This window comes from Peromyscus maniculatus, chromosome 3 (assembly GCF_049852395.1).
Source record: "Peromyscus maniculatus bairdii isolate BWxNUB_F1_BW_parent chromosome 3, HU_Pman_BW_mat_3.1, whole genome shotgun sequence".
In the NCBI taxonomy this organism is placed as follows: Eukaryota; Metazoa; Chordata; class Mammalia; order Rodentia; family Cricetidae; genus Peromyscus; species Peromyscus maniculatus.
In genome coordinates, this window is record NC_134854.1 from 39,476,017 (window position 1) to 39,494,255 (window position 18,239).

The window sequence follows — 18,239 nt, forward strand, 5'->3', positions numbered from 1 at the left end:
CCACAGTGATAAAAATATTCAAAAATCATATTTTAATATTTTTAAATAGATTCAATTGAAAACTTAAATTTGGGGATTTATTATAACTCACAGTAGAGAAGTTGGATAGCATGGTCAAGGCTGTAGGTTCAAGCCTCACTATGAAAAAAAACCATAAAAGAAAACCTAAGTTTATTTAAGTAGTCAGTTTTATACTGTTTCCATCACTGTATGTTTTGCCTTTTAAGAAAGCAATTCTTGGGTTGAGGATTTAGCTCAGTGGTAGAGCACTTGCCTAGCAAGCACAAGGCTCCGGAAAATAAAAAAATAAATTAAAAAAAGAAAGCAATTCTTATTTGGAAGTAAGAAGTTATATATGCATGCTGCAAGAGGCAGGGATCATTACTGAGCTAAAATAAACTGTGACACTGGAAGTCATGTAACTTGAGATCACATAACTCAGACACTGTACCAACTACCACATACACACATACAAACAACAAAACAACAACAAAAACTGCTCCCCTCGATCGGAAAAGGTTTTGAACAAGTCTTGAAGAATGTGTCAGCAATTAGACTTGGGGGAAAACAGCCCAGGGAGAGAGAAAAGCAGGAAGAAAGAGGTTTCAGGAAGCTCTCCTACGCCGTGCTCATCTGGAGCTAAGAAAGAAGACAACAGCAAGCCTGAGAAGGGACTACAGGTTCTCACCAGAGGCCTGGCCTCAGAAGAGCAGCTCAGGGTCTCCAAAGCTCAGCGAATCATCACTGTACCTGAGACTGTCCACGGTGTAGGGCAGAGTGTGGAGAAGTGGGCTGACCAAGTACGCAACCTCTGCAGTGACCCTGAAGGAGGTACTACAGAAAAAGGCTCAAATACAAGAGCTTCCCTCGGAAGAAGGCAATGGGACCAAAAGTCACCTGACTGCATGGGATGGCTGTGATATTGTCAGCTGGGTCACACCCATCAGAGTGGCAGAAAGAGCATGTGGTCAGTACCAGGGGTGGCTACGGGAGACCCAACACTGACGCGTTGCTGTCAGGGGGAGAGTTAGTGGTAAATTTTGTTATATACTAATTTTATGGATTTTGCTGCCTAAGCACGAGGTTAAAAGAGAAACATCAATGATATCCTCTACCTCTGTTCTGCCTGACTGCCCACTGAACAGCTGGTTCTGTCTCTGAGTTACTGCATTTGCCAAATATTCAGTGAGTTACTACTGTGTGCCAAGGACTATTCTAGACTGTTGGAGCAAATCACTAAAGAAACAAAGATTCTTGCCTTCAAGGAACTTGAATTCTAGTGGTAAGAAGATAATTAAATGAACAAGACCATATGTTAGAAATAAAAACAAAATGCAGTGAGGGACATGAGTAAAAGCCAGACAGGAAGGACGAGGAATGGTGGCTGCTGGGTAGGAGAGGAGGTGCCGTCACCAGTGTGGTGTCTGTCCTGTTATGAAGAACTTCCACTCTATCTCCATGAGAGAACCTTAGGTTCAAAATTGTACCTGACTCAGCACCACCTCAGATCACCTGCTATCACATTTTCTCTTTCCCTCCTGGGAAACTCCTCCCTATGTGAGTTATTCTCCCAGATACTCTGGTCATAGCTATACAAAAGTAGCTAACTCACTTAGGAGTTTTTAAACACACATTTTTGGTCAGAAAGCTCAAAGCTAAATTTGCAATCATTTTCCAAGCAGTATGCTAAGCCTTGAAGCATTGTTTGTATTTGCTTTCATTTTATTTTCTAACATTCCCTTTCCTGTTGCTTAGGTGTTGTCTATGGAAAGGGAGGGCCCTGTGAGATTTTTTACCCTCCCATTTTAGCATGTCTATTCATGTTGTCATTGTTCAGATCTTATCTAGGCAGCCATGCTGCTGAGGTATCATGGGTTAAGCTTCCCTGCCATTATTAGGAAACACAATCCCACAGCAGACTTCCTGTTCCTCTGGCTCTTACAATCTTTCCACCTCATATAGGACCTATGCAAACTGCAAAAGAAGGAAGCAATCAATAGTCCTATCTAGCTGTGATGTTTATGAACCACAACAATGACCAGCATGGCAAGATATGCCTGCAGGTGCAATAGTGGCGCACATGTCTTGGCTGCAACCAACAGCTGTCAAACTGGACTTAAAGCCCACTCAACAGGAGGGCAGTCATGCCTGGTGCTGTAAACCCAGCCAACTACCAGGGCCAGTGAGGGTACGGATCTTACAGGAAACCATATCCCTGCCACTTTACTAAGCCATTGTAATTCTGAACTGTACTCTAAAATTGTCCTTATACCCACTGACAGCATAGTTCTCACCTATCATCAAACAGTTCTCTTAGCAGTAGATGAAAACCATTACATAAAACTACAACTGTCAAACTGCAGAGAACAACTGATCACAGGGTGCCCAGCAGCAACACATGCACCACAGCACAGTTCCTGCACCTAACGTTCAGGGGCATCACTGCAGCTGGAGTTTTCCTGCCTGGCCCACAGTCAGGACAAATCTTTTTCACCCGCCAGTCCTACAGCCGCTCAGACCCAACCAAGTAAACACAGAGACTTACATTGCTTCAAACTGTATGGCCATGGCAGGCTTCTTGCTAACTGTTCTTATATCTTAAATTAATCCATTTCCATAAATCTATACCTTGCCACGTGGCTCATGGCTTACTGGCATCTTCACATGCGGCTTGTCATGGTGGCGGCTGGCAGTGTCTCTGACTCAGTCTTCTACTTCCCAGAATTCTTTTCCTCCTTGTCCTGCCTATACTTCCTCCTGCCTGACTACTGGCCAATCAGTGTTTTATTTACTAAGCAATCAGAGCAACACATTTGCCATACAGAACATCCCAGAGCACATCACTCTACTTTTAGCTTTGCTTCTAAATTGGCAAATAGGAACTGTATAGATATTGGGGTGCAATTTGGTTTTTCTATGTGTTTATATTACTGAATAACTAAATGGTGTTAATTAGCATATATATATATATATATATATATATATATATATATATATAATTACACAAAACTTTTTTTGAAACAGGGTCTCTCTACATAGCCTGGGCTGTCATGGAACTCACTATGTAGATCAGACTGGCCTTGAGATCACAGAGATAAAGCATGTGCCACCACACCCAGCCCATATACTTATTTTTAATGATGGCAGTATTTAAGTCACACTGTCTTACAGTTATGATTTTTATTTAAAATGTCTCCTATAGGCTTATGTATTGAAGGCATGGTCCCTAGAAGGTGGCACTATGTAGAAAAGTTGTAGAAACTTTAGGAGATAGAAGCTAGCTAAAGACAGACATTCATTCTCATATCCCCATTATCTCCTACTCTCTCTCTATTACCCCAACTTCTTCAATAGTTGTATAATCTTCCATGCTACCTGTTCCTGCTACCATGATGTTCTACCCAAACACAGAGCAAACAGGCTTGGACTACATTCCCTGCAGCCAGAGGAAACACATTAGCTGCGATTTTCACACTGCTGCAACCTTGCACTAGGTAACACCCGTCTTCAGTGACATCCTGTGCCCTTTAATAACCTCTCACCATGCCATTCTTCTCCTCCTCTTACCTGCTCATTTATCTCTAGTTTATTAAGCATTATTGTCAGCTGGAACTGAATAAATATGGAGCTTATAAATAAATATTCAAGATAAAACTTTAGTTGAAATGCTGGATGATGGTGGCACACACCTTTGATCCCAGCACTCAGAGGCAGAGGCAGGCAGATCTCTGTGAGTTCAAGGCCAGCCTGGTCTACAGAGCAAGTTTCAGGACAACCAGAGCTGTTACACAGAGAAATCCTGTCTTGAAAAACAAAAAACAAAAAACAAAAAAAATTAATTGAAGACTGACTACTTTAAAAACCAGCTTTGGCTTCTTTTAACACTACAATCAATAGTTTAATTAAAGTCAAACCTACTGACACAATGTAACTAAATAGTTACTCTGTGTAACCCCCCCACATTTGTCACACACAATAGGTACTTACATGAAATTCACACAGCCTGTGCCCGCTGGGGGGGCAATCCAGACAAAGCTGAGGTTGGTTGTAGGCAGGTGACTCACATGAGAGGCAACTACACTGCACATAAACTGGTTACCAAACTGGTGGTCAGACATGATCCCTGTAAGACAGAAAGAGAGGGATGTTACAAAGAAAACAAAATGAAACAGTCAAGGCATGATATTTTATGGATGTCTTTGATCCTTCTTAACAAAACAGCTCTCTTAATTTTAACACAATTAAAAATACTGATGAAAAACTCAACAATATGGAAACAACTTATTTAGAAAATAGACAAAATACCTGAAGATATTCTTTACCAAAGAAAATACATATGGCAATTAACATACAAAAATGTTCAACACCATACACCACTGCAAACTGCAAATCAAAACAAGAACATAGCAACTATCTGCTGTCACAGCAGCCCAAATTCCACCATGGACAATACCGCTTGCTGGTGCAGGTATGTACTGAGCTCTTTCTCCCATTGCTGGTGAGGACACAAAACTCTTCAGCCCTTTGAGGAGACAATTTTCTCATAGAACTGAAAATACGATTACCATAACACATAAGAGTGGTTTTCTTTACCACTCATCCATATGAAATGAAAACTTGCATTCACGCACATACAAAAACCAAGTGTTTTAAAGCAGTTTTGTTAATAATTGCGAACACTCAGAAGTAACTAGAAGTTCTTTCAGGAGATGGGTGATTAAATTAACTATGATTTAGCTAAAATAATGAACAAACTATGAAAGTATATAAAGAAAAGTGAAATATGTATAGTACAATGTGAAAGCAGCCAATCCGAAAAGGTTACAGGATTTCTGATTCCAGCTAGACATCACATTATAAAAATGCAAACTACAGAAACAATTCAAAGACGAGTGCTCCCCAGGGCCTGGAGAGGGACAAAGGGGAAGGCAGAACATGGGGTCTAAGGGCGGAAGGGCAGTTCTACACAGTGCTTCAACAATGGATCCATGTTGTTATGTAAATGCTCAAAACTCATAGAACATAAAATACCCAGAGTGGACCCTAATAAATGTCATGGACTCTGGGTGATAATGATCTGTCAGGTACAGGGTCATTGATTTTGATGAATGAGCCACTGTAGGGCAGGATGTCAGCAAGAGGGTTTTCATGTGTGGAGGCAAGGGCTATGTGTGTACTTTTAAAACTTAATTTTCCTATGAGTTTAAAGTTATCTAAAAACCACACATATTAGCTGAAAACTAAAACATTGCCAAGAATAGGAAACTAAGTTTCAAATTTCTCTTATTTATTGGATTTGTGGTATTAAGTAAATCTCTCCAATCAAAAAAAAAAAAAAGGAAATTCTGGCCCCTTATATCATAAATGCCTAAATTTGTTGTGAGACAGGAGGAAACATATTGGTACTGCCAATACAACCAAGAATTCATGGCTAGGGGAGTTCATAGTCCCTGGAGGTAAACCTACTATGACTACTTTGGTAAATGGATATAAAAAGTTTAGAGATCATAGGTAAAACATGAAGTGTGTTTAATTCTCACAACATACAATGCCTCATGTTGCAGCTAGCTGACTCTGCTTATGACAAGCACCAGTTTTCTTCCTGCCTTCCACAATTGTACAATAGAATTCTAAGTATTTCCCCACAAACATCTCATTCTATTCACATTGTCTAGACCTGTGCCATCTAAAATGGCTAAAATAACTTGATTAAAAGTAGATAAAATAAAGAAGTCAGTTCTCCAGTTGCTGATGAGGCAGCCACAGGTATCTAGTGGCTGCCTATTGGGCAGCAAAGAACAGAACACTTCCTCCAAGGGTGAAATTCCTGCTGGATGGCTGATACACAGGGCGAGGTTCAGCTCCACTGGATGGACCTCTCTCTCTCTGGATGGACTTCTATCTCTCTCTCTCTGAATGAACCTTTCTCTCTCTCTCTCTCTCTCTCTCTCTCTCTCTCTCTCTCTCTCTCTCTCTCTCTCTCTCTCAACTTCGGCCTTGCACAGCCAGCCTCCTCACCACCTTGCACGTTGCCCACTTCAAATATCAAGTGGTTCCTTCACCTAGGTTAACACAAACTATGCCCTCTAATTAAAATACAATCTCCAGCCGTTCTCTTTCACCTTGCAAACCCTACATCAGGATGTACTAGCCTCTTTTCACCTCTAGGAAATCCCAGGATGTTCTTCCCCAGGCTTCTGCTGAGTCTTTTACTTAACCCCAACATACTACAAGGCATCTGGAATGTTCTGCTTCTTGTCCTTCACTACATCTTTTGTTCCTTAAAAAAAAAATCAGATCTACTAATTCATATTCTTCTAGCACCTGACACAGTGTGAATAGTCGATATTTTATTTAATTTTACTTTGGCCATGCTTTTAAAAGTTTCTCAATTCTTGATTAAAAACAAAGACACATTTCTTTCTAGTAATTCATCTTCCTGATTACAGATTCAGCACTTCAACGTTTTATTTTGGTGTGTGATGTTCTCATTGCTAAATTGGTCTTGGTGTCATTGTTTCTTCCTGGGATTCCACAATAGCTCCTTACAGGTTCTCTGCCCCATCTCTCTCCCTGTTCTACCAAAATGAGTTCTCAGAAAGGTAACACATGATTGTGTCAATCTCCTGCTCGCTTCCCTTTCAAGGCTTCCATCAGACTCCAGACACATGCAGCTCTCAGCATCCAGTCTTAAGTTCAGCATAATCTGGCCTCTCATTCTCCCTAAAGTGTCCACTGGGCCTGCGCTCTGAGTGCTGGTCACCATAGAGAGAAGTATATGTCCTCTGATCTCAGATAGAATCACTCCTATGTCCTCTTCAAGGGAAGGATCAATCAGCTTTTTTAACACCAGAAGAGAAGTCAGCATGTCAGGCTTAATGATACACCGACCACCCTCACCCTCAAAGACTTCCCTCCCCACACTGTCCCAGCACCATGTTCAGGTAGGTGCCTCTCCTACATGTTACAGCAGTCCACCTGTTCTTCCATTGTAACATGTGACTTTCACCCCACAGGGTCTATTGAGAGACTCCATCTCAATCTTTGCATCCAAGCATACAGCATGGTATCTCACCATTTGCATATTCAATATGTATATTCTGTTTAAATACACAAATAACTTTAGAATTAAGACTAGAAAGCACAACATGTGCATTTCTTTAACAAATGAAACAGAATCTTCTCAGTAGAAAGTTGGACAGAATAGGTTACAACTGATCTAAGAAATAGAAGAAACAGCCTAGTTTTGCAATATAAAAATTATGTTCTTTTCTCATTTCATTTTTTTAAAGCTGCATCTTAGACAAAATTCATCAAGCCAGAGAAACCACAAGGTTATGAGAATATGAGATTCAAGAGCCATGACTCAGGAACTGCCACTCCCCGCCCAGTCAGGCAAGGACCCAATGACACATCTGTAAGAGTCGGTCTGGCCACAAAGTACAGCAAAAGTTCCAGCTATAATCATGTGGGAGAGGAAATGAATGGAACAGGCTAAGATTTCAAAGCCTTGGTAATAGGATTCATGGCCAAGGATCTCCTCATTCCTCAAAGCTCTTAGAGAGTGAGTCAGTGTATAGATCACATATTACTTGACTGAAATTAGTAAGCTGGCTGTCCTAGGTGACTATTCTACAGAATGATGTTCTTGCAATCTAGCTGTCTAAGACAGTAGCTCTCTAACCTGACTATTCAGTGTCACCTCTAACCTGAATGCAGAGATTTTTAAAATCTCACCTATCAACTATTATTTGTAGCCAATAACTTGCATTGAAAATTATTATTAACATTATTATTAAGTAATTATAGTATAATACCATAATTATATGTTGCTATAAATTATAATACAATAGTGAACATTATATAATTATATACAACAATTATAACATTAATATTATTATTACTATTAACATAATCTATAATTCTGAGCTTAGGGTTAAAACTATTTACACCATCAAAATTTCAATACAATTTAAAAGTATCCAAGAGTCTTACCAAATGGCCTTTGTAATAATGTAAAATATCTATATTCTTGTCCACTACTCCTAAAATGATCCCATGCATGTCTTCTGGACCCTTGTGTCTGTGCATGTGTGTGGATGCATGTGATTTGGTATATATGATGTATATGGAGGCAGAAGGACAACCTTGGGTGCCATCCCTCTAGAAGGCTGTCTACCTCCTTTGAGATGTGCCAGCAAGTTCCAGGATTCCTCCTATATCTACCTGTCCAGAACTGCACAGAGCTACAACCATTAGAAATATATTTACTTAACTAAAAATCAGAGGGGAAAATCTAATATTCACAGAAACCGTATTTGGCACCAAACATTGTGCTAAGCCATATGAAAGTACGTAAACTAAGTGGAAGTGACAGACTACCCCGAGATGACTCGAGTGAGAAAGGTGTAATAAACTAATATTATAACTGAACCAGCTAGAAAATAAGTGCTAACTGGATGGTACTGATAAAAATGCAAATTCAAACTATAAATGTGATTCACATGTACAAAATAGTGAAAATGCATGTCAGCAGAAACACTTCTATGACCTGGGACCATGATACCGACACTATTTTACCAGTTAGGTCACTGAGAAAATTTGTTCATAGCCATAAGACAGTAAGCGAAGGAGCCTGGAGTCCAACCAGAGCACTTGCTGCAGTCCAACAGCAGTGGTCAGTCTTGGAGGGAAAGCTGCAATTTCCCTTTCTTATGAGCTGTGCACATACAGATGTGGAGCCCCTGTCGGGGTGCCCCCGTCAAGCATCATGCTGACATCTGTGCACTGCTGGTCTTGAGCACTAAGACCTCCTCTGGCTCCAGAGTGTTCCCAGGACAATTTGAATGAATAGAAAGAGGATTTTGCACAAACGCAGACCTGCTGACAAGAAGGGAAGGACAGCAGTCAGGACAGCTTCCACTGTCCCACAAAACACAGTTCACGGTACCCACCACAGTCTCCTCAATGCCTCTGTGTCACAAAAGACATATAATTCATGTATGCGAGCTGGAATCTTATTCTTGAGATATCTGAAATCTGAATATGATAATAAATTTAAATTTACAGTTTTTTTCCTGCTGCATTCAGGAAATCATGGCATGTTGAGTTTTTAATCATACTTGTAAAGGGAAAAGATCTAAAATAGAAGAGCCTAATTATGCTGTATTTCTTAAGAAAATGGGAGAAAATAAAGCATATGTGTGTCATGTATTTAATAAGTGGTTTTTATATTCGTTGTTGTGGATATATAGAAACTATCAAACAAAACATTTCACATAGAATCTCTTCCCTTGAGTAAATACTTTAAAGAAAACTTGGCTCTCAGTAAAAATAAACATGTGTGGGTCTCCTGATCTGACATGGGACAAGGACACTAGTTTACCACACAAATTCTGAAGTTCTACAAGATAAGGTAACTGTCTTGATTCCCATGACATTAAAACCCTTTACTTTTAGATGTTTTATACACATATCTGAAAAACAGAATATTCACAGACTACTTATAATTTCTATATCAGCTATCAGTACAACTTTAGCATACACATTCCTTCTATGGAGCACGGGTGTTTCAGTTCCTTGTCAGACAAACCATTAGATTCCTAGTTTAAATTATCCAGTATTTGTCTTCTTATGAAAGCTGTGGTAGGAAAGTAACCCACAGCAGTTTCCTTTACCCATATCACACCTTTGCAAGGCTCATTTCATGATGTCTTTAATTATTCTAAACTTGCCTCCATGATCCCTTTTTAAGGCAGTGACACACACTTCTGTGCCCTCTGGGATGTCATTTTCCCTGACGTGTCTTCAGTTATTTTAAGTCTGTGACTAAACCTTGTATGAACCCATTTTCCCCCAAGGAATACTTCTCTGTCTTTTAGTGTGCATACCATGGGGTCCTCAAAACTGTAACTAAGAGTTCTATGAGGCCCCGTGTCTAAAATAAAGTGTGTATAGTCTCACAAGATACAGCTTATTCGCTTCCAAAAACCACACTGAAGATTTTAGTACCCAAAATAACAATCTTGTGAGAAAATTAAATTCATGTTAGGCTTCATGGATTAAAAATATGGGTTACTCGAGTCTGTTTAGTTTCCATAGTTAGCAAGCATCAAGAGCCAGGGACATGTCCTGGTTTTTTTTTTTTTTTGTTTGTTTGTTTTTTTTTTGTGCAATTCAGATGAAAACTTCTGTGCATGGGAATCATGAAACAAAGGGCTTCAGAATCATATATGAAAAATGTAGCTGCCAGTCAAACTGATAAAATACTGAAAGCGTTATTTTGCTATTTCTAAGACGTTAGGAACACTTAGTAGAATGTTTTGTCACAAAGTTCAGTAAAGTTATTGTCTTATAACTACTTAAGAAGTATAAGACGGAAATGCCTGAATACGTAAGTTGATTATTTCTATTTCTCCTTTGTTTTCATCCTGTGCTCATTATGTAAAATGTTTCATCAGTTAATGAAATACTGTTCTGAAAATCTAGGTTGGGAAGTTAGTCCTGCTCTTTAAAGGAAAGGAGAAAATGAATTAGGGAGTTCCTTTCAGTCATCCTATAACCTATTACCTGAAAACTCAACGCTGATTGCTTACAGAATTTGGCTTGTTTGCAATCTTTGCTGGTTTGATATACAAAACACTTCAACAAAACATGACAGGATTTTATATACTGGAAAGCAATCCAAACACCCCAAACACCCTTGCTGCCATTTATCTGTGAAGCTGCAGGTTGGAAGGGGAGGCCAACAGTACACATTCAGACTCAGGGGTGTGCACTGTGCTCACATTTATCTGTGAAGCTGCAGGTTGGAAGGGGAGGCAGACAGTACACACTCAGACTCAGGGGTGTGCACTGTACTCATTTTCTAAAGCATTGGAGACTTTTGCTTTCATATTTCAGCCCAAGAAACAAAAAAATTATAAAATCATTCTGGAATTGTATGTTGATGAACATGTTAACAATACCTAGGGAAGTACAGTTTCCACGCCTTTTATCAGTTATGTGAATAGAGCCTATTCTAAATCAGCTTGGTCCTTTCCTCATTCACCAGGGTCCCCAGGTTGAGTCTGTTCCTCCCAGCACTGCCAGTTACTGTCTTCTCTGAGTCTTTTGGAATACATTAATACCTTGTTTTTACTGGAGGGGCAGTAGGGAAAAGGTCAAGCTGAGCACACAGACCCTGAAAGCAACTGTTCACGTACAGGTCTATGGGACTACCAAAGAACTAGGGATTCTTAGGAGAGTCACTCAGTCTCTTTGTTCTTCAACAAGAAAATGGGGGGTGGGGAGAATGACCGGATGTCTGTGCAGATGAAACGAGACTGTTTGGCCCACAGTTCTATATATGCTAGCTATTATTATCATTTCCATCTTAGAGATTCCGGAACCATGACACAGTGAACGTGAGTGCCTTGTCAAGAAGAGCAGAGCTAGTAAAGGGCATCTGAGCCTGGGTTCAGCTTCTGTCTCACCTTGTCTGTTGGCCTCCTTCCTACAGGCTTACATGGTAGTACCTCATTCTGGAGCAGATCCCAGGTCTGTGACAGCTTTAAGTCACAGTTGCTCCCCTGTGGAGCAAAGCCAACCAGTTACACTTAGATGTTTACAGATACTGAGTTTGCAGATCAACATCCTTTCCAAAGAGCTAGTGGAATGTACACTTCTTAACTGACACTGATCTGCTGGAGCAACAAAGGTCTCTGCTGCCTTCTTTCCTAATACCAAATAGGCTCTTTCCTGAACAGCTGTGTGCTTGTGGACAGCTAGGATATGCTGCCTGCCCAACAGGCACCACTCTAACCACATCACACTAGCTACCTGTCCAGAATAATACTTCATCTTACTACCCACTGCCAACTTAGTCCTCTGACCTCATCTTATTTATGATTGAGTCACAACTTAACCACTAGTTAAGAAGTTTTTACCTAGGTAAAGAGTTATATTGTATAGTATAGGCCAAAAAAATAAAAAAGAGGAGGTTGCTGAGTTATAAACCGAAGCCAGACTGAGGGCTGAACAGAGCAGCAAGCTTGAGACTGCAGCATGGTGGATCAACACCACGAAGGAGCCTCCTTCAACTCTCTCAAGTTTGCCCTCTTCACTCTCAAAGGAACATCCATCGGATCCACGTGGAAGCTCCAACAATACAAGACTTACTAACTGACATCTTCATATCTCTGCACTTCCTAATTTCAAAATCAGAAAAGTATGAGGTCATCAGAAAAACAATAACAGTGACTATTTACTGGTTTGTTTTATTTATTTATTTTTTTGCTTTGTATCTTAAGGATACAAAGTTTTTACGTTTTATTCTTTTTACAAAGACGAGCCCCTTTGTTCATTAGAAACCCTGAGAAATAATACCTTTTTTTTTTTTTTTTTGGTTTTTCGAGACAGGGTTTCTCTGTGTAGCTTTGCGCCTTTCCTGGAACTCACTTGGTAGCCCAGGCTGGCCTTGAACTCACAGAGATCCGCCTGGCTCTGCCTCCCGAGTGCTGGGATTAAAGGTGTGCGCCACCACCACCCGGCCCCCCATTTTCTAGAAGCTCAGAGTGGAGAGCTTTTCACATCAGTCCATTGATTGACTTTTGCCCTGTCACTTTTTGGTGAAATGACCTTAAGCAAGTTATATAAACTCTCCAAATCTAGTAACATGGATAATAAGATCTAATCAATGAAATATAGAAATGATTACATGAATCAGTTCTCATCTTTATATGCCAAGTTGCATATAGCCACTAGGCTAGTGCTCAAGAAGAGGTGAAACTTTAATTTGCAGAACTGAAAACTGTATTTCAGTCTTTGTCTCTATTAGACTCACATAAAACTCTCCTTTAAACAAGCTGCAGCTCACTCAAGCTAAGCATCAATTCTGAGCCAAGATGGTAAATAAGAGGCAGTGTAACCATTGTTGGACCCAGAAAGTCTCTGCACGTGGAAGCAGGACTTGATGATCTTAACTGTGCCTTCAGACTGGCTGGCCTAAAAGTGCCCCTAGCAAGGCTAATTCTAAATAACCTATAACTGCTACCACGTAGTACCAGCTCTACAACAAACCATTTTATCAAACACTTTATCTTTGTTAAACAACCCCATGGCATTCCATCTTTAAATGCCTATCTCCAAGGCACAGTGACTCCTTTTCTCTTCTCCTGTTGTGACCAGCATGTTGTCACTGCCCTGCCTGGGAAGTGCTGTCTGCATCCACCCTTTCTCCTCCTCTGTATAAGTACAATCCCTCGAGAAGCATTTTACACTTGATCTTAGCTAAAGGCTGAGAAGCAATCAAGATACTTTTAAAAATATTCTTTTCTGGGTGTTCCTATGAAAATTTGTATAAAATATGTTACCTAAATAAGGCCCCGTGTACAATGACATTCTCACTTATGAACCACAGAACTCAAGCTAATTGAAAGAATCCTATAAACAGGATCCAGTTACTCCAGAAGGGCCAGATAAACTTGAACTGCAAGAGAGCACAAAACCATGAAACAAACCATGGGAAGAGCTCAATGTAAAACCAACACCAGTGGCTGCCCAGACCTGGGAAGTAGCAGAACATCCACCAGCTCTTTCCCAGAATAAGAGTCCCCAGCTACTAAAGAATATTAACACTTGTCCCCCAGGTCTCCCTCATACTGCACACTTCACTATCCAATTCTCATGAGAGAAGTCTGATGGGGGAAACCAGGCTACATGCTTCTACCATAGAAAGGAAGGACAAATGTGGTTAAAATTGGGCAAAGTGGGACTTGTAGGATGGGGCCCTGTATTAAAGGTAGTCAATCATCTTTATTCACCATTGCCTCTACCCGGTTAACAGTCATCAAGTTTTTCAAGGTTTTAACAGCCATTCATCAACAGAACCTGAGCAGAACTGCAATGCACCACTTCCTAGATGAAGCAGAAAGCAGAAGATAGGAGACGTCTATATTCCTTTCTTCTTTTGCTTTCATGACAATGTTGAGGCATAGATGGCCACAGTTTGAAAACAGCCTCAGCTGTTGAGGAGCGGCATGGAGAATAACTCACCTAGTATCATCTGGTTCACATGGCATTCAAGTCAAGATGAGATTCAGGCTCATTTGCTACCACAGCAAAATCAGATATATATTGCTACAGCATCCTCTAAATACAAATTCTACCATAGTTCACTTCCTTGTTATGCTGGTTCTTAAGAGAAATGATGTGGTCTTACTGATTTTGAACACCACCACTCAATCATTATTTGGTAAGTGACTAGCCAAACTCTGTAGTCTGTTTTTGTTTCCTTCATTGTGTTGTATGTTTATAGACCATCTACTTTAGAGCAGCCAAAGACAAACAAAAGTAAGGATAAGATTCTCAAGCCAAACATCCTCAGTTTGCATTTCTCTTTTTCTACACACTATATCTTTGTTAAATTGTATGGTAATTATGTGTTTCAGGAAACTTACATGTAAAGCAACACTATTTGCTTAATTAGGTACAAAGTTAACATATAAAGTGTTTAGAACAATGCCTCGCATGCAGTTAAGTGCTGCATAAATGCTGGGTGATTACTGCATCATTAAAATTATTTTCAGAAACCAATATTCCTATCAATTTCCTAATGACTTAGGAAATCATTTTTCCTAGTGAAAGTACTTCATTTAGTACCTCATCTTTATTTTCATATAGAACTATGCATAAATTAAAGATTATTAGATTAGAACATTAGGTCACATACAATACTAAGAAGTATAGTTTAAAATATGTATTATAATAAAGTTTACTTAGTATTATAATACTTAGTATTATACATCATAGTAGCAGATTATGTACCAGAAAAATGAATTAGTAGTGCTGGGGATATAGGTCATGATAGAGCACTTAACTAACATGGACAGGTAGCCCTGGGTTCAATCCTAGAACTGAGCAAGAAAGCAATAACAATGAATGAAGCTTGATTAAGAAATGGACTTCATTCATCTTTCAGTGTTCTCATGTTTTCTAGGCCCACAGTACCCAAGTATTTCCTGAATGAGGCAATGCTACCTTTAAGAAAAATCATTTTTCACATGATATATACTACTTCTATTTAAGTTTAATTAAAATTCATGCTCTACTAAGGCAATGATTAGAATACTGAATCTCAGAAACATGCATTTCATATCCTTTGTATCTAAATGACTACAAATATATTCTTAGTCCCTAGATTTAAGATAGATTAGGAAAATAGGAATGGAGCATATATCGTTTTAAAAACTGCACTAATCTATGAATTGAAGTCACACAGAGAATAATGATTTGACTTCAAGTGCTTCGGGAATTATTTGAATATGCAGTCACTTGGAACCTGGCAGTGTCAATTTTCTTTTTGTTTTGTATTTAATGTAACCTGACCACAGTTTCCCCTCCCTTGACTCATCCCAGTAACACCCCCACCTTCTTTCTCCCCCAGATCCACTCCTCCTCCATTTTTAAAGGCAAGTTATTTGTTAAAGATACATTTTTTTCTCCCTTATATCTTTCATTTTCTTTAATTTTTTGAAAATCTATACTCTGTACAATTAAATATGATCATATCTGCTCCATTTCCTCATTCTAATACCTCCCATGTTCTATCCAACAACCCCTCCCTACTTTATGTTTTTTAATAACCCAATAAGTCCAGTTAATACTGCCTACTCATATGTGAGTGGGAGTAGAGCCACCAACTGGAGCATGGGAAACCTACCTGTCATTAAATCCTCAGAAGGAACGGTTCTCCTTCCCACCTGCAACTACCCACTGACAGCAGCTCTCTGTAATGGGACAGGGCCTGGAGATCATCCACCCTGTCCATCAAAGTTATGGAGAATAACTCACCTAGTATCATCTGGTTCACATGGCATTCAAGTCAAGATGAGATTCAGGCTCATTTGCTACCACAGCAAAATCAGATATATATTGCTACAGCTGGCTAGCATGATCTTGTGTAGGTCTGGGCAGATAACCACAGATGCTGTTAGTTCATGATTACAATAGCCATGTCATATCAAGAATTTTTCATTTTCTTTTAATAATGACTGTTTTTTAAAGTTTATTTCTCACTCGATTAATCCAAATGATCATTTTTTTAACAATATGGCTCCTTTTAAGCTTTATCAACATTTTATCTTTAATGTAATTTTACAATCGTGTATTATACCTCTTTTATTATTGTTAAAACATGGTGATTTGAATGAGAAGTATGGTGGTATTTTATTTGTACTGAAATGTGATTTTAATTGTATGTTAATAAATAAAGTTACCCAGGGGTCAGAGCTATTAGAGCCATAGCAAGAGCCTGGCGGTGGTGGCGCACGCCTTTAATCCCAGCACTTGGTAGACAGAGCTAGGTAGATCTCTGTGTGTTCAAGAATACAGCCAGCATTGGAGACACACGCCTTTAATCTCAATCCCAACCATAGAAGACCTGGAAGTCTCTACAGACAGGCAGTGACGAGGCAGTCATGTGTTTGGGTTTACAACCAATGAGAAGGCAGAACAGAAAGACTATATAAAGACAAACACACAGGAAGTAGGTCTCTTTCGGAGAGGTCTCTTGGCTGAAGAGGCTAGCTGCAGGGTAAGGCTCTTAGCTCTGACCTCTTGGCTTTCTTCTTTACATTAGTTCTGTGTTTCTTATTTAATAAGACGGTTAGTTACATCTACAGAGAAGGGCCCCAATAGACTCATATTTTTGAGTACCTAGTTGGTATAACTGTTTTAAAAGGATTAGAAGGTGTGGCCTTCTTAGAGGAGGTGTGTCACTGGGGCAGGCTTTGAGGTTTCCTAAGTACTTGTCACTCCCAGTTAGCTCTCTCTGCCTCCTACCTGTGCATAAGAAGTAAGCTTACAGCTATTGTTCCAGAACTGTCTCTCATTGTTTGCTGCCATGATCCCCATGATGATGGCCATGGCCTCACTCTACCTAAGCCCCAATGAATATTTTCTTCTTCTATAAGTTGGGCATGGTGTTTGTCACAGCAACTGAAAAGTAACTAAGACATATAGTTAACATAACTTCTAGATAGTCTTTGATAAAAATAAATTTAAGCTTAGACTATGGATTATTTTATAGTATACAATTGAGAAGACAATCACCCACGTTAACAAAAAGTTTTATATATATATGCATATATATGTATATGTGTATGTATATATACATATATATTCTTTTATGATTGGAAATGAAATAATAGAAATTTTTAATTTTAATATCAAATTTATAAGTAGTATATGTTAGAATATTAGTATAAATATAATTTGCAAAGTAAAAGTAAACATATACATGCTCAGAAATTCTAATACATTTAGCTTTATCTGTTAATTTAGAAGAACAAAATAAAACATAATTATACAAGCATCACAAGCAAACAAAAATAAAAACAAATAGAACCACTAAGCTCCCTTCCCTGAAAAGAAATGTTACTAGGAAAGGAACACAGTTACAGGAAAGGTGTGGCTACAGCTACCTGAAGGTCTGTAGCAGGCCAGAGATGAATTCAAGGATTAAGAAATTTCATGACAGACTGTCAGGTTCTCAGTTTACTCTTCAGGGTCAATAAGGAGATTTAAAAAAAGTAACAATGATTGGAGGAAGAGAGTAAAAGGCTTTGACCAGATTTCTCCACTGTGCCTGTCCAGGGAGTGTTAGAGAAAGTGTCAGGAGGTGTCTGAAACTTGCCAATGCGTTACAAGTTGGTCTGGCTGGACAGGATGCTGGACTTCTGCCAATAAGGATTAATGATATCTTTTTAGACAATGGGAAGCCAGTTATTAAAAAGGCACAGATATTAAAAAGACCAAAGCAAGTGACTGTATGCATCATGAAAGTATAAACTATTTTGTGAGTTTAATAAACTATTATATAAATTTTGAGACATGTTTTGAAAGCAGAGCAGGATTATCTCAAAAGGTAAGGTAGATGGTGCCTGAGAAATAACACCCAAGCCTGACTTCTGGGTAGCAAATACACAGACAGGCACACTTCTCCACATGCATGTGTATTCATACACACAGGTAGGAGGTATGGCCACACTGCCAAAACACTGAGTGAATGATTTATGGTTGATTCCAGGGCTCTTCAGAGAACCCACAAGCAGAGAACAAAACAGCACACTCATCAGAAAGATCCGGGGTGGGAAACAGGCTTTGAAGTAACAAGAGGAAGAAAACATACTAGCCATTGTTCCACTCTAGCCAGGCACCAGGGGGCAAAGAGGGAACAGCTACTTCTTTAGGGATTTGCT

General features: G+C 39.3%; 1 protein-coding gene across 2 annotated transcripts in view; it reads right to left on the reverse strand.

Moving 5' to 3' along the window:
• Reln (reelin) overlaps positions 1-18,239 on the reverse strand; it is a 461,223-nt gene that overhangs the window by 306,369 nt on the left and 136,615 nt on the right. For both annotated transcript variants that reach the window (XM_076566340.1, XM_076566339.1), the window contains exon 3: positions 3,988-4,123. In XM_076566340.1, coding sequence (XP_076422455.1) covers positions 3,988-4,123 — 136 coding nt within the window. The remainder of the gene's footprint in view (positions 1-3,987; positions 4,124-18,239) is intronic.